The 25,548-nt window shown below is 46.9% G+C and overlaps 1 protein-coding gene and 1 pseudogene across 1 annotated transcript in view; one reads left to right on the top strand and one right to left on the bottom strand.

The window, feature by feature from the left end:
• Positions 1–4,015: 4,015 nt before the first annotated feature.
• On the top strand, positions 4,016–9,776 carry LOC116541723 (annotated as a pseudogene).
• Positions 9,777–21,133: 11,357 nt separating this feature from the next.
• The window catches only part of LOC116541699 (cyclin-Y-like protein 2), a 42,911-nt gene continuing 38,496 nt past the window's right edge, over positions 21,134–25,548 (bottom strand). Inside the window, exons 10-11 of the mRNA XM_032266087.1 lie at positions 23,102–23,264; positions 21,134–21,318 (exon numbers count right to left, since the gene is read on the bottom strand). Of these exons, the coding sequence (XP_032121978.1) occupies positions 21,208–21,318; positions 23,102–23,264 (274 nt within the window). The 3' untranslated portion in view covers positions 21,134–21,207. The remainder of the gene's footprint in view (positions 21,319–23,101; positions 23,265–25,548) is intronic.

The following is a 25,548-nucleotide window of genomic DNA, read 5'->3' as shown; positions in this document are numbered from 1 at the left end:
GGGGTCTTCTCCCAGGCCAGGCTGAGGACCCTTCTGCAAACACTCCTGAGGGCACATGAGGCCCACAGGCAGGCAGGACCTGCACAGTTAGGGAAAGCCTGTCTGGCACAGCCACATCCTGCAAGCCCAGGCCTGGAGTTCTCTGAGCATGCTCACGGAAATAGCATATTTGGCACAGGATGGGATGGCTGAGGAGCCCCTCTGGGTGCCCTGAGAGCCAGCTGGTGGTGGTCACTGGCTTCCTCCTTGCAGCTGCCCTGGAGGGCACGAACAGCAAGGTCAGGGAGGCAAACCATGGGGAGCAGCAGACCTGCCCCTCACCTCAACAGCCCACTGGGGGAGTAGAGGGCACTGGTAGGCAGATGGGGAAACTAAGGCACTGAGTACTTCACTAACAGTGCACATAGCCTTAGAGTCTGTGCTTCCAATCATCATGTCACACTGCTCACAGGAGGGGCCTGGACCCCTGCCCATACCCACTCTGAGAGGCCTCCGTCAGCAGTTACAGGAATCCCACCCAGCCTTCCAGAGTCGCCAGGACCCAGCTGTGCTCCTGAATGTGTTTCCCTTTCCCTGCAAATCACAAAGTTTCTTGTCCCTGCACTCAGCCTCACTCCATCCATGCTTCTCAGTGCAGCCAGACATCCCCAGGTCACCTGGGTCAGAGGACACAGAACATCCCAACCACCTCCCACCAGGCAAACCTCCATAGGCTTGGCCCAGATCTCCATTCATGCTGGCTTTGCCCTCCTCCTTCCCTTTTCTGTGCTGCGTTTTGGTGCTTTGGGGTCAGACCTGAGGGGCACCAGGTAATCTTCACCTACTCAGAAGCAATGAATGACCTCCAAGTTCTCACATGCTGCAGGGAGATGGTGTGAGCCGCTCGCCCACTGAGCATCTTACCCTGCACTGGGGCAGAGTCTTGAAAATACCATCTCCTCACAGTGACCAGGGAGGGACACTATTTCAGTACTCATTTGACAGGTGACAAAACTGAGGCTCAGGAGTAATGTGTACAATGTCACACAACTATGAATGGCAAAATTCAAACTCATGTCTAATCTTTCCAAGCAGATGTCTGCACAAGAACGTCCTGGAGAATTTTTTTTTCTTGGAGATGGAGTCTCACTACGCTGCCCAGGCTGGTCTTGAACTCCTGGCCTCAAGTGATCCTCCTGCCTTGACATCCCAAAGTACTGGGATTACAGGTGTGAGCCACTTAGCCTGGCCCCTGAATAATTTTTTTAACATAGCTTTTTAGGGAGGGGGAGCCCAGGATACGTGTCTTCATAAAAGCTGCCCTGATGATTCTCCAAAGGGACCTGTGGGCACAGGCAGGGAGCACTGACCACCCTGCAACGTGCCCTTCTTCAGCTCCCAGAGAGCCTGAGACCCTCGGCAGGGTCATGTGGCCAGGGTGCTGAGTCCAGGCCCAGGGAGGCCCGATGGCTGCAACTTTTCAAGGGCTTCCTGTTTGTCGGGCACTGGGCTCAACCCTCACATGCACCCCTCTTTCTACCTTCACGTCTTCTGAAAGGGAGATGTTTATAGCTAGGGAAACTGAGGCTTACAGAGATGACTAAGGGGAGTCAAGAAAGAGAGCAGAGCCCCCTGCAGGCCCTCCTCACCCCATAAACTGAGAGAAGCCAGGGACAGGCCTCCTGGGCAGCCACAAACTGGCACGTCTGCTTTGCACCCTACCTGGCCTCCACCTTCCCTTGTGAGACCTCAGGGGGTGGCCCCGCTTCCCCTCTGCTCACCGAGGAGCTCCTTCCTGCTGCCTGATGTTCTGGATCCTGAGCCCACATCCAGGCAGGGCTGAGTCTCTTCCCGCAGTCCCGAAGGCCAGCAGGCCCTGGGCTTCACCTCTGTCCTCTACTGAGCGACCCTTTAGTCAGATCCCTGCGTGTGCACATGGCAGGAAGGTATGCATCTGTGTGCATGTGTGTCCATGTATGGGGACACAGGTGTATGCATGTGTACAAGGTACACCCATGTGAGGGCCTTCCCAGACCTTTTCCAAGGAGTAGATGAAACCCTTTCATGGTGTCAGGTGTTTACTCAGGACCCCCAAGGGTGAGGATGAAGAGAGAAAGAGTGGTAGGGCCTAAGGTAGGCCAGGTCGGAGCACAGCCCCAGATGACCCCTTGAGATGGCCACACAGAGCCCAGCCAGACATCAGTGTCAGGAAGGTCTGGCCAGGGTGGTCCCTGGGAGGTGCAGGGGTGGGGCTACTCAAGTCCACCCCCTTCCCTCTTCATTTACCTAGGCAATCACAGGAGCTTGTTTATAGCCAAAAATGCCCACCAGCCCCTCCCTCCTTACCAAGTCTCTTCCCTGGACACAGGCCTGAGTATACAGCCTGGGTAGCCACTGGCATCAGAAATGGGGCATGTCTGCACCCAAGGGAGCCCCTTGTGGCCAACTTCAGCTCCATAAACTGGAAGGGTGTGGCAGGCAGCCAGGATTCAATGGCCCAGAGTGGCTCTCCTGGGCTGGCAGGACTGTGCCCTGGCCACCTACTCCTCTGCAGGCCAGGACTGGACATCACAGTTGGCCAAGCAGAAGCCAGTCTCTGTCTTGGCAGCTCCCCTTCCTGCCTGTGAGGGTGACTTCACTTTGACATCATATTTGCAGAGTGATGTGCAGATCACTTACTCAGCCCTAAGCTCAGCCAGGCAAGAGGGTGGGGTTCTCCACACAGCAGGCAGGATCGGCTGGCCCAGAGGTGTCCTGGGCCCAGGTTCTCTGGCCCTTCCTCCTCAAGGGCCTATGGGCTTCCCTTCCTCCATCCCTCCGGGCCTAGGTGAAGGCCAGACCTCAAAAGGCAGCCGGGAAGGGGGTGGGGGGGGGGAAGGAAGGACTTTTCCACAGATCCCACATCCAACCTCACCTGCAAACCCCTTCTCATGTCCAGTAGCTTCTCCCTATTAGGGGTGAATGTGTTTATGCGCATCATTTCCATCATTTCTTTCGGGAAAAATTGGATTATTTGGGCTCCAGTTCCTCCCAGCTACTCACTCTCTGGCTCTGTCAGCCCCACATCCTGAGTTCTCCAGTGTAAGGGGGGCAAGAGCCACCAGCGCCAGGTCTCTGAAAGACGGTCGGAGCCAGTTTCCTGTTTCCAAAGGTTGGGCCAGTACTAGCGGGGGGAACCACAGACTGCCTGTCCTGGACCCAACCCTCTCCACTACCCAGGATGTCGTAAGAGGCTATTCTGCCCCTCTTCCCCTGCGCAGCTCCTCCCCGCCTCCTGCCTCCGGCCCCAGCAGAGGCCGCGCTCCCACTGTGCCTCCTGCCTCTGGGAAATGGCGAAGCCTGCGCTCCTCCGAGAGCCCGGAGGTGGGGCGCCCTTCTCTGAGTCCCCGGTGTCGCATCCCGAGCCAGTCGCCCAGACCTGCATCCTGCGTGGCATCCCTGCCCTCTCTGTGCAGCGGAAAGGGCGAAACGCAGGGACGGCAAGCGGGAGCACCGGGTAAAAACAGCGGTTCTGCGTGCAGAGGTGTGCGGACCCGGGCTCCGGAGGTCCCTCGCACCGCGCCACTCGAGGTCCGTACCAGCTCCTGCCTCGTCCCGCCCGGCTGCACCCCGCTCCCGCACCTCGCTCCTCCCCAATCCCCACTCGGCAGACGACCCGTGTCCTGCACTGGGCTCCTATGCGCGCCGCGCCCCTTCTGCACCCCGCGCAGCCCGAGCTGGCACCGGAGCCCCGCCCCTGCCCGCACCCCTCCCGCACCCGGCCGCTCCCGGCCCGCCCCAGCGTCGCCCACCGCCCCTGCTCGCTTCTCCGGCGCAGCCGGCGCTTGCTTAGCTTCAGTCCCGCTACCGAAGCTGGACGCGCAGCAACGCTAAGTGCCCCGGAGCCCGCGCCCGGACGCGCCGCGCCCTAAGTGTCTGTCGCGTCTGCCACGGCCCAGGCAGGAATGGGGCGGCCGGGCTGAGCGCCGCACTCGCCACCCAGACCCGCCAGCCCCAGCCGCCGTCCCTCCAGCCGCCGCCCCAGTGCGCACCGGCGATGGCGACGGCGACGTCCGGTGCCGCCGGTCTGCGGTTGCCGTTGCTGCTGCTACTGCGGCTGCTCGGCAAAGGTGAATCCTGCCGGCAGCCGGCGCCCGCAGCGGCCAGGGCGAAGTTGGCGCCGAGCAGCGGAGCGGTAGCGTTCAGAAGCGCCTTTCTGTTTGCGGTAGGCAGCGGGCTGCGCGGTCGCCGGCCACCCGACCTCGGCTGGGAGCGCAGTGGCTGCGGCGAGCGGTGGACAGGGCACCTCCAGCCGGGGCTGGGCGGGTATTGGGTGGGAGCGGAGCGCGGGCGGGGCGGCGGGGGAGGGTGCTCAGAACCCAAACCACAGCCGCAGGTCTCAACCTGGCCATGCGCCAAAGCCGCGTCCTAGATCAGACCGGACAGCTGTTTCAGGGCCGGCGTGGCGGAAGGCTCAGAGAGCCTCGAAAGCCCGCGATTCATGCGGGGAGTTCTATTTCGGCAGGAGAGGTCCCGTGCTGGTTTCCTTTTCCCGCCCCGCATCCGTGCGTTCCTCCCCCAGCTCTACCGTTCTGGCCTGCCGAGGGATTCGGAGGCTCTTTTGAAAAGATTGTATTTTCCTCGTGCGTTTTTGCCGCCCTAGTCTTTAAGCGCCTAAAAACCGTGGTTTCTGGGGTGGCTCCTCCTGAGGGGCCGCCATCATCGGCGTTCCACCCGGCAGTCCTGGAGTCGTGTGGCGTTGCCTGGCAGAGATGCTGAAGATGCGGCCTTAGGAGGCTCAGGGCCAACACTTAAGAAAGCTTTTGCCCTGCTTGGGGTGGGGTAGGGAGGGGTATGCGCCGCCAGCCAGCCTCCGTGCTGCGCCTGGTGAAACCGCAGGTGCTTAAGGATCCCAGCATTAGGTGTGGCCTTGCAAAGATGGTCATCGACTCCACCCAAACCCTGGCAGAGTGAGCCGCAAGGATGTGGAATTTTTGACCCCTTGGCGCGCATTTCAGTGTCCCTCAAACTGGCCCTGACTTAATCCCCTCCAAGTGCTTGTGTATGGACCAAGGTTCCCTCTAAGAGGGCAGGAGCCCTGGCCACCCTCCCTCACTCCTTAAAAAGGACTTTCTCTCCTCGGAGCCTTTGGGAACAGAAGAAGCCGTGGTCGGTCACCCTGTCTCTGGCCCCAGGCCCTGCACAGACTGAATTTTCATATGCTGAGGCCAGAGTGGGCCCCCAGTCCACCTAGAGAGGGACAAGGGAGAAGCCCTTCTCCTCCTATCTGTTCTGAGTGTTGGGACTCTGGGGTCCCAGTGTTGCAAGGGGAAGACACGGGGCAGAAGTAAACAAGGTGCTCTGATGCTGTATTGGGACTCTGGGCTGTGACTTTAGCTTTGTGGTTGTGGGCATGGGGTCAGGTGTGAGCAGCTGCTGGTGTGTTGGGCAGGGGATTTCCCCCCACCCTTCCACAGCCTTGTGTTCAGTCAGGGTGCCCAGTGAGGCTGTGGGGGCCAGGTTCTGGGGGCTGGCCTGTGGCACTCAGCAGGCATACAGGTAGTTTTCCGTGCCCATACCCCTGGCACACAGACAGCTTCCTCAATCCAGAGATCGTGAGCCCCTGGCCCCTGGGATAACCTGGACACCACAGTTGGTGGCACTGGGAGTGGAGAGGCAGCCCCACTCCCAGGAGGAGACAGCTGGGGCGTTTGGAGAGGCCTGCAGGGCTCTTTCCCAGGAGCCACAGCTCTGGAGGTTCTAGCCAAACTCTTGGAGCTGCCCAGGATCGCCCCAGTGAGTCCCAAGGTTCTCCCCAACCACCCCACGGAGACAGCTCGGCCCCGAGCGCCCTCTTGCGGAGGCAAGTGCATTTAAGTCTGTTTCTGCTCGCAATCATTGCCTGACTCACAAATCCCTTTCGGCAGCAGGGAGACCAGTTGGGATTGGATCCCACACGATCCTGTAGGGGTGGGCTCTACCAGATGGGAGCAGGAAAGCCCATTCTTTCCTGCACATGTGGTCTTTGTGGTGGGGGCTTTGGGGAACCCAGGCCTGTCCTACCTCCAGTCCCTGGACCACTGAAGGTGCCTGCACATCACAGAGGCCCCAGAGGAGCACCTGTGGGATTCCCAGTCTGGATCTGCTCCTGTGACAGAGGGGTGCCCACTTTTCTGCAGCCTGAGGATCACCAGAGCCACCCTGCAGCCACCAAAGGGCAAATAGTTCTTATTGGGAAGGCCAGGGCCAGAAGTGTGTGTCCCAGAGAAAACTAGATCTGGCAGAGCTGCATTGCCTCTCCTAACCTGAGCTCAGTCAGCCCCTAGAATCCCCTCTGGGGTGAGAACGTGGACCCCGCCATCTACATGAATAGCCCAGACATGGGATGCCACGTGGGATTGGGAGGGGGCTTATCAGGTCCCAGGGCATCCAGCCCCTCCTCGCCCTGTGAGGCCACTGTGAGTTATAGTCTCTCACCCTCTTTGTCACCAGAAATGCACCCCCCCCCCCCACGAAGGGCGCTGTCCTGGGAGCCGTATTCCTATGTGCAGTGAGCACTTCAAGAGAAGCCTTCTGCTGTTCTGTTTTCCCAGTGTGGGATTCCAGACGTCTCACCTGTTCTCTTCCAGGCTGCACTTGGCACTTATGGGTATGTGGCACTGGATGGGTGTGTGACCCATCCAGGTGTTTGCGTGTATCCATAGTTCACCCTTTTTTCTGGGCAAGATTCTGTGGCATGGCTGGACCACAGTCTGCCTGTCCATCCACCTGCCGAAGGGCTTCTAGGCTCTTGGCTTCTGTGAATCATCCCTCCAGTTCCCACTATGCCATTTGATGGACGTATGTTTTTACTTCTCTTGGATGAATGGAGTGGAATTGTAGGGTCATATGGTAGGTGTATGTTTAGATTAAGATTTATGATTTTCCTGTAAAGAGCTTTCTTCATTTTTGGCAATTGTTGCCTGCCCGCGTGGCTGGCAGTGTCTTCTGCTCTTGAACACTCTGGCTCTGGGTGACCTGTTGAGAAGTGTAAGGGTTATTGCCGAATTTAAAATGAGGAAACTGAGGCCAATATAAGAAAATTAAATGCCAATTTTATTCAGCTCCCGGGCGAGGTTCTATGGTCTGGGAAAGGGGTGCCAGAGAAGTCGCGCTGACTTCCTAAGGCATAGGGTTCTTATAGCTATAGTGAGCGGGAAAGAGCAGGGTGCTCTGATTGGTCATGGGGGAGCGGGATTGAGACGGGGCGAGCCGCCATTGGCCAGTGGGCTGCTGGGCGGAAGTGGCAGAGCTAGGTACTGAGTGCAGAGCCCGGTGCCGGGCGCAGAGATGTGACGCAGGTTTTGGGCGCGGGAGATGGGTGGGTGTGTCCAAGCTCCTAGCGAGGCAACCGGCCTTACAAGAAGCCTGTGTGGTTCGGGTGCCCTTCCGGCCTGGGTGATTGAGAACAGGCTTGCCACTGTGGAAACTGCCTCCCCTGTCTTCTTTCCTTTCTCTATTTTAAAGCAGTCCTTTTCTAGCCGGTGTGTAACTACAAAAATAATTGAGTGTTCATGTTCTCAGAACTGGAGATGAAAACCTCCTGCTAAGATAGGAATTTTAAACTAATGTTTTTTGTTTGTTTGTTTGTTTGTTTGTTTTGGTCCTTGAAGAAGTCTTATCCTCACCATTCTTCACTCACTTCCCTACTTCCCACAGTGGCACTGGGCCTCTACTGCTCAAGGGATGCTTACTGGGAGAAGCTGTATGTGGACCAGCCAGCCAGCACGCCCTTGCTCTATGTCCATACCCTGCGGGACACTCCTGGGGAGGTGCCCAGCTTCCGCCTGGACTGGCACCTGTATGGCACATACCTCACGCGGCTGCACGAGAACAACTGGATCCCATCCAGGACGACACCGGCCTCCTCTACCTTAACCGGAGCCTGGACGAGAGATCCTGGGAGAAGCTCAGTGTCCGCAGTAAGGAAGCTGCCCCCACTCCCATCCCCACACCCCACACCTTCCTCAAGCCACTCTCATCACAGCCGCTGATACTGAGGCTCGGGGTGGCTTCCCCACCTCCCCTGGTGTGGAGGGCATCAGGGGTGAGGTGAGGCTGGCCTGCCTCTGTGTCCAGCCTGGAGGGTGTGAAGGGTGTCAGGGGTGAGGTGAGGCTGCCCTGCCTCTGTGTCCAGCCTGGAGAGAAGCCAGGACAAGTTTCAGGGCTGCCAGTGACCCTGGGGCTTCCTGAGGCTGTGGGGGTTTAGAGACACATGGGAATCCGGGTACATGCTTCTGCCAGACCTGAATTCTTCTTCCAGTGGTGCTAAAAAGTATTAGGAGGTTTCAAGAGAAGGAGTAAGTGGGGCTGAAAAAAATCCCAAAGTTTTGACTTACCAAATGACCTGCAACTCTCTGAAGAAGCGGCAGTTCCTAAGGAAAGCCTGACTTGTGGCAGGGACTCGTGCCTGTCCTGGGTGTCCAGGGAGGAAAGTGGAGCAGTCAGTGCTGGAGTCATGGCCCCACGTGACATTGGAGCTGGGAAGGGTGGGGGAAAGCAGGGTGCCTGTGACAGGGAACAGTGATGCTGCCCCCAGTAGCTCCCACCTCCCTGCCACCCCTCCAGGGCCATGGTTCGTGCAGCCCCCACAACCGCAGGACAGGGAGGGGGCTTGGATGGGCAGCTCCCTCTGGGGTAGCCCAGGCAGTTCCTGGAGGAGGCAGCATTTGAGATGGGTCTTGGTTCCATGCACTTAGTTGTTGTTCTCTTCAACCTGAGCCCTCAGGGTGGAGCTTGAGGAATGGGAGTCCCTGGGTGGGGCCAGCATGAAATTTGCCCTGGGCCTGAGATTCCTAGGAGGCCTGAGCTCTCCAAAGTGGGGAGAGTCTTCATACATGGCCAGGTCCTGTCAAGGAAGAAACCACAGGGTGATTTGAACAGGGAAAGTTTGTGTAAAGAATTAATTACAACAGAGGATTGGAGCAGTGATGGACAGGCTAGCAAAAAGCAGAGAATGCCAGAGAATGTGGGAACAGCAGCTCTGAGGAGCAGCCACCCACCTCCGGCTGAGGTGGAAGCTGGGAAGGCTCTGGCAGTACAGCAGAAATCACTTTGGCGCCTCAGTGATGGAACTTGCCGGAAATGCCCCCTCTAGGCATTGGGGAAGTCTGTCTGCAGCCACTCCAAACCTCCTTGGGGAGGATGTGGCAGGCGGGGCGCTGGTCACCACTTACTGGAAAAGTTGCCACCAGCAGAGTCGGGGAGCCTTCAACCCAGTGCTCAGCACACCTCCGCAAGGAAGGGGCCTCTAAGCTGAGAGCTGAATGATGAGAGCTAGGCACTGGTGCTCTGGGCCGCAGAGCCCTGCAGCAGAGGCAAGGAGGTAGCAGGTGGAGCTGGAGCACCAGGCTGAGAGCCTTGTGGACCTTGGTGGGGACCAGGTTTTGCACCAGGCCTGGAGCTCCTGCCTCCTCCCCATTCCCGACTGCCTGGCAGGTGTGGCTGATGCTCCCACAGGCCTGACTTCTCTCTCTGCAGATGGAGGCTTCCGGGTGTTCACCGTCTACCTCAAGGTCTTCCTGTTGCCCACGTCCCTTCGTGAGGGTGAGTGTCAGTGGCCAGGCTGTGCCCGAGAGTACTTCTCCTTCTTCAACACCTCCTTTGCAGCCTGCAGCTCCCTCAAGCCCCAGGAGCTCTGCTTCCCGGAGAAAAGCCTCTCCTTCCGCATTCGTGAGAACCGGCCCCCAGGCACCTTCCACCAGTTCTGCCTGCTGCCTGTGCAGTTCTTGTGCCCCAACATCAGCGTGGCCTACAGGCTCCTGGAGGATGAGCGCTGACATTGTGGCGCTGCCGCTCAGTGCCTGCTGCTGCTGGGCTCGCTCTGTGAGCCCTGACACAAGCCATCTGGTTTATTCTTCACCGCCATGCCATCAGTTCATTCAGTATTCCGGAAATACCTCTTGCATGCCTGCCAGGAGCCAGGTACTCTTCTAGCAGCTAAGGATGTAACAATCAACAAAAAAGGTTGGAATCTTGCCTGCCTGCAGCTTTCATTTTGTGGGACAGACAGCGCATCCAAGCATGCCAAGGAAATCAGGTGGCTTCTGGAAAGAGCTAGCTGGGAGGAAACCAGGAAAAGGGAAACACTGAGGAGGAGGCGAACAAAAGAGGAGACTTCCATTCCTCCATCGAAAATTGGGTGGTGGTGGGGGGGGCTAGTAGAGCAAAGGTGGGAGGGTGCTGGGTATGCAGGCTTAGCTCCTTGGAGGGTCCACAGTGTGACCCTTGTGTGCCTGGAGGTCTCAATTTAACATAAAACCCAGAAATTTTTTTAAGCACAAGAAGTCTTGCTCTAAATTATCACCATTGTGTGTTAAATCTTTCCTTTAGTAATCACTTTTTTAGATTATTGAATTCCATCATGAACATTATCAAGCATATCTTTTTAATTTTTCCTAAACTCCTTTTCAGTTTAAACTTATTCATCTTATTGCATGCTTCCTCATGATGAATGTTGTAGCATTTTTATTATTTAAACTAGGAATATTAACAGTAACCAAATCTAAAAGGTACAATTACAGAAGATAATGTTTTTAACATTTTTCCAGTCCTTCTTGAATTTTGCAAGATTGTTCAAAGAGTATTATTTTTATTAGCAGACATGTTTAAAACTAAAAAATACTTTTAGTACCAGAATATTATTAACCATTTTTTAAACATCATCATTTATTTTGCTTTACACAAATGCCATCTTGAAGACATAATGTAGGTTTAGTGTAGACACCTAATACAAAGTGTGGGAAGTCTTGATGTATTTTAGCCAAGGCACCAACAGAAACACCTTCTGTGTGCAGATGACGTCTAAATCTGTCTCAAACTGCATTCTATTCAAGGCACAGCATGTCAGATCCTGACTGGGCCTTCTCTCTTCCTTCACAAAAGCACCTTTAATATCCCCAGCCCACATTCTGGACTCCTGGGTCACTGAGGAATGAGCTTCAAGTTTCTCTTAGAATCTGCCCAAACAATTCCTCTACAAAGAATTCAAGTATCTGGCCTTAAGATGTCCTACCCACCCCACCATGGCTGGTGGTCACAAATTGGATGAGCCGCGATGTCTAGAGGATGCCTTTTCACCTTCGTCCTCTAGTTTTGCTGCCCCTTCCACACACCTTCTCCTCTGCAACCTCCTCTCCTGAGGCCCATCAGGCCTTCAGGACCCTGCTTGGCACCCCCTCGCCCAGGGAGCCTTCCTGGTTTCTGGGTGGCTTCCTAGTGCTTTGTCCTTCTTTCACAGGACTTATCACTGCCTGGTGTCACCCTTAGGATTTCATCTTCTCTTCCACACCAGAGGTAAGCTCCTGGGTGAGGGCACCACAGTGCCTTCACCTTTGAGGTCGGTGTGGGCTGACTAAGGTACATGCAGGCAGTGAGCACTCTAACAGTGCAATTCCTCTCCAGAAGTCAGCGTTTCCCCAAACAATGACCATGGAGATGGCATCTGTCTCCCTGTCTCCCAATGACAGGAGGTTGACCCGGAGCTCTGAGTGAGGCACTCGGTCCAGTCCGCTGGGTGCGGTGGGGGAACTAGGTGCCCTGGGGGTGATTGGGTGTCCTGGTGGTGGCCGTGGCCCCGCCGCACTTCCCAGTCCTCCCAACTCCGCCGATTGCGCATCACCAGCGCTGCCTGAGTGCAGGGTAGGGTGGCAGGAGCCCCCTTTTCCCCTCCACAGCCCCTGGAAGCCTGGGCTGCGAAGGCCAGGGAGGGTCTCCGCGTAGTGGGGTGGGCAGGACCCAGCTGTTCTCTGGGGCTCTGGGGCTGAGCCCCCGGGATGAAATGTAGCCCTATGTGCCTCCTAATGTTACAGACCTCTTTTCACTGTGATGCTTCAAGACCTCCCCTCGTTGCCCTCTGTGCCACTGGGCTCGTAACTCAGGTGTGTGGTGTTTCCACAGAGGTGGGCAGTTGTCATCACTACCTGTGTTCAGAACATTTTCACCATCCACCAAAGAACCCAATACCCATGAGGAGTCACTCCGCATTCCCCTTTCTCCCCTGCCTGGCAACCACCAGTCTACCTTCCCTCTCTACCACAGTGCTCTGTCTGGACAGTTCATGTAAATGGAGTCACATAATAGGTAGCATTTTGTGACTGGCTTCTTTCACTTAGCATTTTTCCTTTCACTTAGGTTAATCAGTGTTGAAGTATACATCAGTACACAAGCAATTTATTTTTACGTTGAATATGAATATACATACAGTAACATTTGTTTCTTATTTGATAGGCATTTGAGTTGTTTTCACTGGCTATTACAAATAATGTTGCTGTAAATATTTACTTTCAAGTTTTTGTAGGTCCACCTTTTCACGTCTCTTGGGAGAATATGCCGGGGAGTGGAATTGCTGGGTGAAGCAGCTCTATGCTTCCCATGTTGAGGAACTGCCAGACTGTTTTCCAAAATGGCTGCCCCATTTACAATCCCACTAAATTGCCCCATTTGAAGGGTCTCTGGTTTCCTTACAGAACCACTCAATCATGGTGTCAATACAACTGGCAGTAAAAGTACGTCATACAACTGAGGATCCTTTTTCTCTCACCGCATTGACTAAAGCAAAGTCATTCTAGCACAGCCTTTGTAAACCTAAGCCAAGTGTTCTCTGATTTTCCTTCCAGTTTTCAAATCTAAACTTTCACTATCACTATTTCAACTTCAGCATCACAGCCTTGGTGCCACATTGACCTGCTTGAAGCCCTTCCTGTAAAGGCTCTTTTTGTTCCTAAATCCTTGTTACACCAAAAGTGAGGCATTTCTTCCTGCATCATTGTTGAGCATTCCACACTGAAGCTCTGGCCCCCTGCCCTGTCCCATGTGACCTGTGTGGTGCCAGCCATAAATATAGACACAAAGTGACTTATAGACCTTGCTTCAAATTCAAAGTGAAGAAAACAAGAGAGAAATGATGAAATCAGTAATAAAAATTATCAGTCTCTTTTCCTTAAATGTAGTATACTATATAGGTAATTACTTAAGAGTATCAACTAAAGAGGAAGACTTACCTAACACTTCTAGGACATCTCTGCTCCTATTTTAAGAGACAAATAATTTGGACACTTTTCATAGTCCTTGTAAATGGTTTTGTTTTTGTAACTGAAGTTCATGACATCATATGACATACAGAATAACAGAGCTAATAATTCTTTGGCCTGCTTTCTCACCCACATACTCCTTATAATTTATTTGGTTTTCAATGATTCAAGTAATAGGATTCTACCACCTCCTATTGGTAGCAGTTTTACAGTTTGGGGGTCCTAAAAGTTAGTTTTTCATGCCTAATATGCAGTTGGAGTAGCTTTTTTTTTTTTTTTCCCTTTAAGCTCTGGGGTACACGTGCAGAACATGCAAGTTTGTACATGGGTATGCACATGCCGTAGTGGTTTGCTGCACACATCAACCCATCATCTACATTAGGTACTTCTCCTAATGCTAGCCCTCCCCTAGTCCCCCACCACCCAACAGGTCCCAGTATGTTCTGTGACCATGTATTCTCATTGTTCGACCCCCACTTATGAGTGAGAACACACGGTGTTTGGTTTCCTGTTCTTGTGTTAGTTTGCTGAGAATGATGGTTTCCAGCTTCATCCATGTCCCTGAAAAGGACATGAACTCATCCTTTTTTATGCTGCATAGTATTCGATGGCATATGGTGTATATGTGCCACATTTTCTTTATCCAATCTGTCACTGATGGGCATTTGGGTTGGTTCCAAGTCTTCATTATTGTGAACAGTACCACAATAAACATACATGTGCATGTGTTTTTATAGTAGAATGATATATATATTTTTTGGTATATACCCAGTAATGGGATTCCTGGGTCAAATGATATTTCTAGTTCTAGATCCTTGAGGAATCACCACACTGTCTTCCACAAAGGTTGAACTAATTTACACTCCCACCAACAGTGTAAAAGCATTCCTATTTCTCCACATCCTCTCCAGCATCTGTTGTTTCATGACTTTTTAATGATTGCCATGCTAACTGGTGTGAGATGGTATCTCATTATGGTTTTGATTTGCATTTCTCTAATGACCAGTGATGATGAGCTTCTTTTCATATGTTAGTTGGCTGCATAAATGTTTTCTTTTGAGAAGTGTCCTTTCATATCCTTCACCCACTTTTTGATGGGCTTGTCTTTTTCTTGTAAATTTGTTTAAGTTCTTTGTAGATTCTGGATATTAGCCCTTTGTCAGATTGCAAAAATGTTCTCCCATTCTGTAGGTTGCCTGTTCACTCTGATGATGTTTCTTTTGCTGTGCAGAAGCTTTTTAGTTTAATTAGACCCCATTTGTCAATTTTGGCTTTTGTTGCCATTGCCTTTTGTGTTTTAGTCATGAAGCCTTTGCCTATGCCTAGGTCCTGGCTAAAATCTATAAAATACAGGTGAGATTATAAATCTGAAGTTTTAACACTAACGAAAAGAAACCCAGGTCATCTTGCTAGTCTTGTTTATATTTTGTTCCTGACAGTAGAAAGGTAGTTGTATTTGGCTATGTTAGTCCCATCTGTTTTTGTTAATTTTATTATTTACAAAAATGTTTTGTATGTATTCTATTTATAGAAAGATAATGATGTAACATTTTTGTTATGTATGGATATTATTTATGATAAAATGAAATGTGTTTTTGTTTCTTTGTTCCCAATTAATATACATTAATTTTAAAATACATTAAAACAATAACAAAGAAAATAAAGAAATGCCATAGAAGTCTCTTTTCATGTTTACATGTAGAGATACACTGCTTCCTAAGGATCTATAAGGAAAAATGTGGATTTTAATTCTAAAATCATAGTTTTCAGATGTACCTAAAATTTAAGCAGCAAAAAATTTATTAATCATTAAACTCAAGCAAATTCCAATCACAGAAGCAGAATGAATTAAAGCATGTTTTAATTGAATATGCTTCCTAGGTTTCTCCTGGCAAACCTGTTATTGTTTCATGATCCACTTGAAGAAATGAAGATACATGGGAAAACAGTCATTGCCCAAGATTGCCTTCCATTTTATAAATGCTTGATTTATGATGAAACAATCTGAATTGAAACGGTGCTTTTTTATGTGTCTGGTTGGAGGACAGAAACTCCCAAAACTTTCCTATTCACCTGTTGGATCCACAACTTGCTGTTGAGCTCCAAATCCACATCAGAAAGCTCAGGCACAAACTGAGAGTTGACTTCTCCCTAGTAATCTAAACAGATGCTTAGTGAGCCTCAGATGCATTTTCACACCACCTTCTGCTGATTGCTGCTTTGGCAAAATAAAGATGAGCCACCAGTCTACCAAATGCCTGGTATGTCAGCATTCTTCATTTATACTCTGAGACATGAGTATATGGGAGACATGACTCTGTAATTAGGAGCTTAAAGTGTTTCAGGGATACCACATAAATCTAGTGAGAAGTGAATTAGCAATACATGAGGGCATGTAATTTCAGGTCAAAGCAGGCGCTATGAACTTTGTTACATTAGTATGTAAGTTAAGGCAGCCGGGAGAGGCAGACTAGAAAATATAGCTGTTAAGCTAAGTCCTGAGAGAAGAGCAGCTGCACCTTCCACCTTCTGCGTGCAGGACTCCCTTCAGCACATCTTCCCCATTGCTCGTTTTCCTCCAGTGGAAAGGAGGGAAAGGGCAAAGTCCACATGCTGAAGCAGAGGGACTGGTGGACTTAGAAAGGTGGATAAATAGGGGGGCCCAGGATAATATTGGTGAGAATGCTGCTTTTCATTCCTTTAGTTACAGAGCTCTTGAGCTCGTGGCTATCAGCATAGACTTGGGAGCCAGCCTGACTAGGAATTTAAGTCCCAACTTCACCTTTTATGAGCTCTGTGATCCTGGACACTCCACCTCTTACTATTCAGTATTCTCATCTGGGAAAAGCAGATAACACAACTTAAATCTTAGAATTCAGAAGCGTTAAAGGATTAACTCATGTTAAGGTAAGTGAAACAAGGGAGAGGCAACTGTTCAGACAAGGAATAAAAGGAAATTGACAGGACGAGAATTTCAATTTGAATCATTCAGGGTGTCTGCTACAACTTTAGATTCCTAGGCCTTGGCCTCAGGAATGGAGATTCATTAGTTCTGGGACCCAAGATGCTGTTCTATAAAAAGAAACTTACAAAAAGTCACAAAAATAATGCAGTGTTTCTGTATGCCCTTACCAGTTTCCCACTAATGTGAACATCTTGTATCGACATGGTACATTTGTAAAAACTAAAAAGTCAGTGTTGGCACATTACTCCTAACTCCAGACTTCATCAGATTTTCCACTCACGCTCTGTCCCAGGATCAAATCCAGGATACCACACTGCATTTAGAGAAGCTGCATTTTTCACAAGCTCTTCTAGCTGATGAGAGGGAGGTGGGTGGGGATCACATCTTCAAAAACACTGGGACATTTACAGGCCCGAACCAAAATTGCTGCATTCCCAAGTTGGGGAGGTGAAATGCAATTTTGAAGAGGATAATTGGTGGAGGAGATGAATATAGCAGACCGATTTTAGAATTAAAAATGGAATCCTCTCCATTAGATGAGAGGGAGTTACCTTCAGAACAAGGCATTAATGCCAGGAAAAATAGGTTTTGGAAGGAAGGGGTACAACCTCATCCTCAGGCTAGATTGAGAATACATAAGTAAGGCTGTGAGTAGGTCAGAATCAGCAAGTGCAGCAAATTGGGAACAGGTGTTTCAGAGAACACACACAGAGGGCTCACATAAAGGGAATTACAAGGGGTCAATTAGCCTGCAAGCTACATACAACCTGCATGTTCTGGAACCTGGTGCTAATGCTTTGGCAGTGGGTCACGATGAAAAACATCAAGCACTGCCACAGTGAAAAATAGCAGAAAAGGTAAAGGTGAGGCTGGGAAGATTTTGTTTAAGGAGAGTTCTAAGGGTCTTGGGTGAAGCAGGGGCTGGAAGGGGAGGTGGATAAAGCACTTGAAGCTCTGCCTGTGATTAGTTGTCACACTGAGGAGACACAGGAGTCCCCAGCTCGGGTGACAGGTAAAGGTTCGTACAGTTGAGAATGTGAGGATAAAGCAATATATATTTTTAAGAAGCCAGCAGCCTCTTTTTGGAATCCATGGAGGTTTTTTGAAGGAGATAGCACCCATATTTTACTAAAGACCTTAGGTTCTAGGACTATCACTGAGTTTTCCTAATCACAGCCGAATTGCTCAGCTTCCTTACAGCAGTTGTAAGAGTCACCTAACCTGTTCCTTCTTAAAGAATGTTAACCATTTTTCACTGGACTCAAGATTCTTGTAATGTCTATACTAATTTTCTTTCCCACTTAGTTCTTTACCCTAGAAATCCTAAACCACAAGCTGATATTCTTTAAATTTCACATTAAGTACATGTTCTGTCACTTGTCAAATGTGTTTGAAAAAGTTCAACAGAAATTGCTGGAGAGGATGTAGAGAAACAGGAATGCTGTTACACTGTTGGTGGGAGTGTAAATTAGTTCAACCATTGTGGAAGGCAGTGTGGCAATTCCTCAAGGATCTAGAAATAGAAATTCCATTTGACCCATCAATCCTATTACTGAGTATATACCCAAAGGATTATAAATCATCCTGTTATAAAGACACATGCACATGTATGTTCGTTATGGCACTGTTTACAATAGCAAAGACTTGGAACCAACCCAAATGCCCATCAATGATAGACTGCATAAAGAAAATGTGGCGCATATACACCATGGAATACTATGGAGCCATAGAAAAGGGGGAGCTGTGTCTTTTGCAGGGACATGGATGAAGCTGGAAACCATCATTCTCAGCAAACTGACACAAGAGCAGAAAACCAAACACCACATATTCTCACTCTTAAATGGGTATTGAACAATGAGAACGCATGGACACAGGGAGGGGAACATTACACACTGGGGTCTGTTGGGTGGTCAGGAGCTAGGTGAAGGATTGCAGGGGGTAGGGAGATTAGGGAGGAATAACATTAGGAGAAATACCTAATGTAGGTGATGGGGGTGATGGATGCAGCAAACCACTGTGGCATGTGTATACATATGTAACAATCCTGCAAGTTCTGCACATGTACCCCAAAACTTAAAGTACAATAAAAACAAATAAATAGAGAGAGAGGAAAGAAAGGAAAAAGAAAGAAGGAAGAAAGAAAGAGAAATAAATAAATAGAGAGAGAAAGAAAGAAAGAAAGAAAAGAAAAAAAGAAAAGAAAAGAAAAAAGAAAAGAAAAGAAGAAAAGAAAAGAAGAGAAAAGAAAGAAGGAAATTGCCTTGGCAACCTGTGTCCTAGGAGGCAGGCTTCACTGAAGGCGTCCTAGATCTTTTGCATTCCTCGCTGGCACAATGTTGGGCCCAACCAGGTAAATAAGTGTCTGGCCATTAAATTTAAGGTCATTTAATCCTTAAATTGATAGATTCTGGGTGTTTTCTACAAATTTGCATAGAAATTAGCACTTACCTGGGAGAGTTTTCTGCCAGCTGTCAAAGGATTTTCCAAGTAGTTCCATACTCAAGGATGCTGTGTGATGAAAAAATGAAGCCACAGAAATCTTAAATGTGTTAGGAAAAGGGCTGGGTGATGAAAGATTCTAGCGAATCTGCACACTGCAGCAAAGTGTTTCCAGAAACACTGCATAACCTAAATACAGAATCAAGAGTAATTTGGGTTTTGGTTAAGATTGGCTTTGGCATGTTTTTTTAAAAGCAAGGAATAGTGTATTTAGAAATGTAAGAAAACTACATAAAAAAATAAACCTTGAGTTGTAATAAAATCAGACTTAGTGTTGCTGGATTTCAGTAATGTATGGGCATCTAGGTTACATAAAGAGAACATGTGAATAAAATACCAAGATAAAATTTCTCTAGAAACTTTGAGCTTTAACATTACATAGTTCATCTCAGAATAAACTTTATAGAACTGACAATAGGCAACCGCTTTTATGCTACAAAAATGGCCATTTCACTTGCTTCAAATCCATATTTCAGATCTTTGTCTTTCCTTTGTAATGAAGGTGTAAACATTTTAGTTCACACTATACTAGAGTTAAAATTTCACTGGTGTCTGTATTACAAATGTTAAGATACTCCTAAAAATGAGAGTAAATTTGAGCTTTGGTAGTCAATCTTTTTCATAGTCTTATGTTAGAGATCTAATCTTTCCCAGGTATCAAACTCTATGAAAACTGCCATAGTTACCACCGACTACCAACTTAATTTCCATGCCCCATAACAGTTGTCAGAGAACCTACCCACTTTCAGTGACACTTATATTCTTATTCTAACTTGACCCGATTTTTCATTTATCGAAATGACTATATTGCCCTCTGGAATTCAAGCCAAAGGAAAGAACGATGTTACTGGTCCCTAGTCTATTGATTTACTCTATTTTTGTCACCTAGGCTGGAGTGCAGGCATGATCATGCCTCACTGCAAACTCTGCTTCCCAGGCTCAAGTGATTCTCATGCCTCAGTCTCCCAAGGAGCTAGGACCATAAGCAACTGCCACCATGCTCAGTTAATTTTTGTGTTTTTAGTAGAGAAGAGGTTTTGCCATGTTGGCCAGGCTTGTCTTGAACTGCTGGGTTCAAGTGATCTGCCCACTTCAGCCTCTCAAAGTGCTGGGATTACAGGCATGAGCCACTGCACCCAGCCCTTACCCTTTAAGTCAAGCATTTATGTCCAATGTCCCTTTGCCAAACTGGCTTTTAAACATTTGACCACTCATATATGTCACAACTTCTAGTTAATGTCATACTAATAAGGTGCAAACCATCTTATACATAAGGATTCATCATTGACTTTTTCTTCTAAGTTACATCAGATCATTGATTATAGTCTGCAGTTTATCAAGATAAGATGTTAAGTTGAAGATTTTACCTTAAATTCTAAGGAATTTTTTAAAAATGAAAAAATTAAAATGGATAAAAATATACCAATATTATCAGGATTTAGTGAGAATCACTGAAACTGAGTGGCTAGATTCTTAGTCCTAAAAAAACTCAGTGAATTATTTTTAACTAAAATTCAAGCTTAAGTCACCCTCTGTATAGAAACTTTAATTCTACTTTCTGTACTTACATTTTTTTTTCTTTTTAACTGTTTGAAAATCTCCAACACCCTTGTTCTAATTCTACGGTATTCCTGGAAATCCTTTCTCTTTGGTATATTTAATTTTATATTCTAATGTGTTTTTCCTCTCAGACACAATAATCAACTATTCAAAGATGCCATCTAATGCACTATGCTACTAAGTATTGTGGCCAGAGAGTGATTTTAAGTGTGATAAATTATCTTAAAATTGAAAAGAGCTTAAGCAAACAAAAACAAATATTATATGTTAAACACAGGCATGAATTAAATCAACTTGTGAATCGTCAAGGCAACTTACAAAAATGCTTTAAGACATATCAAGTAAGAATAGGAAGGAAGAGCCCTTCAATCCCTGACAACGCTGCATCTGCTCCCACTGGCTTTAGGAGTTGTTAGAGTCCCATGCTGTTTTTTTATTGTTTTTTTTTTTTTTTTTTCAGGGAAAGTCTCCCTCTGTCCAGGCTGGAATGAAGTGGTATGATCTTGAATCACTGCAACCTCTGCCTTCCTGGTTTAAGTGATTCTCCTGCCTCAGCCTCCTGAGTCGCTAGGACTACAGGCATTTGCCACTACACCCAGCTAATTTTTATATTTTTAGTAGAGACAGGGTTTTACCATGCTGGCCAGGATAGTCTTGATCTCTTGACGTTGTGATCCACCCATCTCAGCCTCCCAAAGTGCTGGGATTACAGGCTTGAGCCACCGCACCCAGCTGAGTCCCATGTTTTAATAGTAATACTGCATTGATTCCAAATGCATGTGCAGCAATATTGGGAGAAAAAAAAATGAAATAAATAGAAATGTTATCTTTAAAATTTAAAAAGTTTTTATTGTTTTAAAAGCCTTACATGATTCACAGCTATGAGCCCACACACTAAGGAAGTCTCTGTGCATAGGCAGAAGGAGCCTTCACTTTGGAGTGGTGTCTGTTTCTGTGTTTATGTTAAAAAGGACAACAGAGTGTAAGAGTGTTTTGTTGCCCTGACAAGAACTTAGTTGTCTTTGAGTTAACTTGAATTGAGATGTTTCTTCTTTTGAAAACATTAAGTTTTCTAGTCCTGTAGCAGGAAAGGTGGTATTTTCCTGTCTTTTTTGATGAGGGGTTCAGATGTTACATTACCCCTCATTTCTTCCTTCAGGAGAGGATGGCCTTAGCGCGCTGAAGATTAATTAAATCATCAGCACTCAAAGACCTGTTCTTGGCAGCACGATATACATCTCCATCTTTTCCCATCCTTGAAAAAGCCTAAGAATGTCAAAGAAAAAAGAGGTATCATTTTAAAAATGGTTCCAATGTTTTAACAATCACCACTGATAATAAGCCACACATGCAGACTTCTTTAGATAGTTCAGTTACAGCTACTTAGGCTGAGGTTTACACTGCCAACTTCTGTCAACTCACTAAGGTAATCTCAGGGCTAGAATTAGATTGCCAGAGCAAAGGAGGGCTTGTTTTATTAAGTTACTTAAAAATTAGGTTCTCAAAGATGTCACAGTATTGTGACAGGCTTCTAACAGCAGTATCATCTGTTACCTGTGCACTTGTTCCTTAAATGTAATGAACACACACTTTTGCAAAAAGGTTAATTAATCTATTCAAATTCCACCCAATCTGTAGTAATTACATACTCAAAGCAAATTTTAATGAGGCAGGCATGTGCTGGATTGTATTGGAATGTCAATGAAGTCAAATGACTAAAGCATTAAAAGGCACTACTTCACGTGCACATTAATTATGATAAAAAAGTATTATTTTAAAATACTTCCAGGGTACTACAGAGCATGCCTATTTTAAATGTTCAACCTTGTCAGCTGCAATTTTACTGTGTACTTACCAAAAGTCACAAACCATAAATATTACTTTGTCCCATGAAAGTTATAAAAGTTATTATTTCCTGTAAAATCCCATGTACTTCCTGCATCTAGTACTTGAGACGCGCAACCTCATACAGTCTAAGTGCTCTCGGCTTAGGCACTAATGGTTTGTCTAACAAACCCATGGGACTGACTGCACTGTAGTATACACAGTAGAAAATGACATAAATTTGCAAACTGAGTAATAAAAAATAGTCAAGAGTGGTAAGTGCATTATATAGGTAGACATCGTTAGGAATACAATGGCAAGAAATAATTTCTGTATGATTATTTGAAAGGGCAAAGGTTCAAAAGCAAAACATTGAGAATGAATTAAACTTGATTAAAACATATATATTTTTTTCACACGGAGTCTCACTCTGCTCAGGCTGGAGTGCAGTAGCGTGATCTTGGCTTACTGCAACCTCCGCCTCCCAGATTGTCCTGCCTCAGCCTCCCAAATAGCTGGGACTACAGGCGTGCACCACCATGCCCAGCTAATTTTTGTATTTTTAGTAGAGACGGGGTTACACCATATTGGCCAGACTGGTCTCGAACTTGTGACTTCATGATCCACCCGCCTTGGCCTCCTGAAGTTCTGGGATTATAGGCATGAGCCACCATGCCCGGCCTAAAATATTATTAATTATGGTCACAGAAGAGATAATATCTATAATTTTCAAATAACATAGATCCTTGTAAAAACCATAAGAGACAGGAAATAGAATGTTAAAAAGGTTAACAAACTGTTCAGTGTATTAGTTAATTTTGAAACTTTCCATTTTTTGCTTTTTTAATCTTTTTTATTTCACTCCTGCTACTCAGGCTAAAGTGCAATCGTGCAATCTCAGCTCACTGAAACCTCCACCTCTAGGGTTCAAGCAATTCTCCTGCCTCAGCCTCCTGAGTAACTGGGCTTACAGGTATGCATCACCACACCCAGCTAATTTTGTATTTTTAGAAGAGACAGTGTTTCTTTATGTTGGTCAACCTAGTCTCGAACTTCCAACCTCACGTGATCCACCCACCTCAGCCTCCCAAAGTGCTGGGATTACGGGCATAAGCCACTGCACTGGGCTGAAGCTTTCCATTTTTCTAATCACAACTTAATATGATTTAGTCACAGATGTTGGCACTGCTGACTGCAAATCCACTTAGTAACTTCATAGTCTTACCTCCAGCTTCCATGCTCTTTCTTTGTCAAGAAGAGAAACAGGCAAATGCAGGCCGTGGTCATGTGCCAAAGTGCGAAGATCAAAGTAGTATTTGGTGTAAATGCTGACAGAAACTTTGATATTGTAAATAATTAGCTTCAAGAATTGCCTTTCCAACTCATTCCTGGGGAAGGAGAAACAACAAAACCAACACAAGACAATGTTAGTTCACTGGACTATCTCCAAAAACCTTGTTCTCATGTAAGAAATGTGGTAAAGCCATCCCACGCTCTAGTTTATTAGAACACATGAAAGAACTCACACTGGACAGAACCCTATCGATGGAAGAAATACAAGAAAGCATGCAACTTTCCCAGCTCTCTTTGAAAACAGAAAAATCTTGTATTGGAAAAAAACACGGATATAAAAAAATATGTTAATACACTTGATTTTCCCACATCCTTTCAAAGACATATTCAAATTTAACATGGAGAAAAATGACATAATTTTAAAAAACACGGTAAAGCCTTCAGCTGCTTCATTTCTTTGAAAACATGAAAGGATTCAATGGAGAAATCCTTATTACATACAAACATGTGGTAAGGTCTTCAGTTGTTCCAGTTCCACATGAAGATAAGAACTCATTTCTGAAATAAAACCTATGAATGTATAGAATGTAGAAATGCCTTCATTTACATGATACTTACCCCAAGACCCATGATAACACACCCTGTAGATAGACCTTATAAATACAAGAAGCACAATGGATTGGAACCACAGTAGATTATCAAATATAGAAAAGTTTTCAGTTTTAACAATTTCTTCAACATTTATGTGAAAACTTGCCCTAGAGGGAAATCCTCTCAGCATTCCTAAATTGGAAAGCTTGATGCAAATCGGTTATGGTATAATCTTTAAAAATGTATATAAGTAAATATTATACTACTTACATTTCTCAGTGATTCTTTATTTGAAAGGGTCTCTGTACTTACTTCCACTTCTTTTGCAAGAAAGCATTGAGGATAAAATTTTGTAGATACTCCTTGAACAATACTAAATGAATTTAATAGCCAGTTTTTTTGTTTTAAATCAATTCATAAAATTTTTCCCTATTTATTTAAAAATAGTAACACTCAGCTACTAGAATGGCTCCAAATGCTGTTTTGAAACAAATACAGGCTATGCAGGTGGGTTCTTATGCTAATGTCCAAACAGGGCACAGCTGCTTGCAGTCCATTCTGCATCCAGCACCCCAAGTTTGGGATGAGGAGAAAGGTGACAGTCTCCTCTGCACTTATGCACCTGACTCAGGGATCATTCTTGAGGGTTCCATTGCACAAATCAGACTTCATGCTCACTCCCAAGGCACCACAATAGGAATCTGATGACAGAAATGATGGATGCCATTTATTAGCTGTCCTTACTACAGGGCAAGAATACTCTTTACATTTCAAATGGTAGAAAGATCAGAGAGAGAGATCTTGGCTAGACTAAACCCATTTTGTGAGATGCCTTCTGGTAGGGTGCCAGCCTTACACAGTGTTTCTCCTGAGTTGGGTTAGAAATGAAACCTCAAGGTGCTCAGCATCTGTCACCCCTGGCCAGTACAGACTGTGGGGATGAGTTGAATGCACTGAGAGGGGAAGAGGCTGGGAGGAGCCCTCTGCCACATGATTATTCAGCTGTCCTGACCAAAAAAAAATTTTTTTTTGAGACAGAGTCTTGCTCTGTCACCCAGGCTAAAGTGCAGTGGCATGATCCTAGCTCACAGCAGACTCAACCTCCCAGGATCAAGTGACCCATGCACCTAAGCCTTTCAAGTAGCTGGGACTACAGGCTCATGCCCCTTAGCTGGGCTATTTTAAAAACAATTATTTTTGTAGAGAGAGAGTCTCACTTTTTGCCCAGGCTGGTAAAACTCCTGTGATCAAGTGATAATCCTACCTTGGCCTCCCAAAGTGCTATATTATAAACATGAGCCACTGTATGCAGCACTTTGTCAAATGTTTAAATAAATATAAAACTAGAGTAAGTGTACCACTTTCACAGTAATCTCTGTAAAAACTTAATTGTATAAAAACAATACCTCAACAACATATTTGTGTTTCTTGGTTTTAAAGTTTTGGGTTTTATCCACTGGCTAAGTCAATAAATGCCTGATGTTCTTCAGTATGGAAAGCAGTTAGGATATAAGCAGATACGTGGGTTTCTTGTTTGTTTAACTGAAAACCCAGCTGAAACTACTTCCAACATTAATTTCCTATTCATATAACCATAAGGCTATAGGAATGTAAATCAGATAATGCTTTAACAATCAGTTAATCAGTACTTAATTTACTATAGGAATATATGCACTTCATAATCTTTTGTGTTTTTCCATAAAAATATTCTAACTATGCCTACAGGATATGCATCTCTCTCTCTCTCTCTCTCTCTCTCTCTCTCTCTCTCTCTCTCTCTCTCTCTCT

This window comes from Sapajus apella, unplaced genomic scaffold, assembly GCF_009761245.1.
Source record: "Sapajus apella isolate SASKATOON/1434 unplaced genomic scaffold, GSC_monkey_1.0 scaffold154, whole genome shotgun sequence".
Taxonomy (NCBI): Eukaryota; Metazoa; Chordata; class Mammalia; order Primates; family Cebidae; genus Sapajus; species Sapajus apella.
The sequence above is the reverse complement of the archived record's forward strand: the minus strand, read 5'-3'. Positions and strand labels throughout refer to the sequence as shown.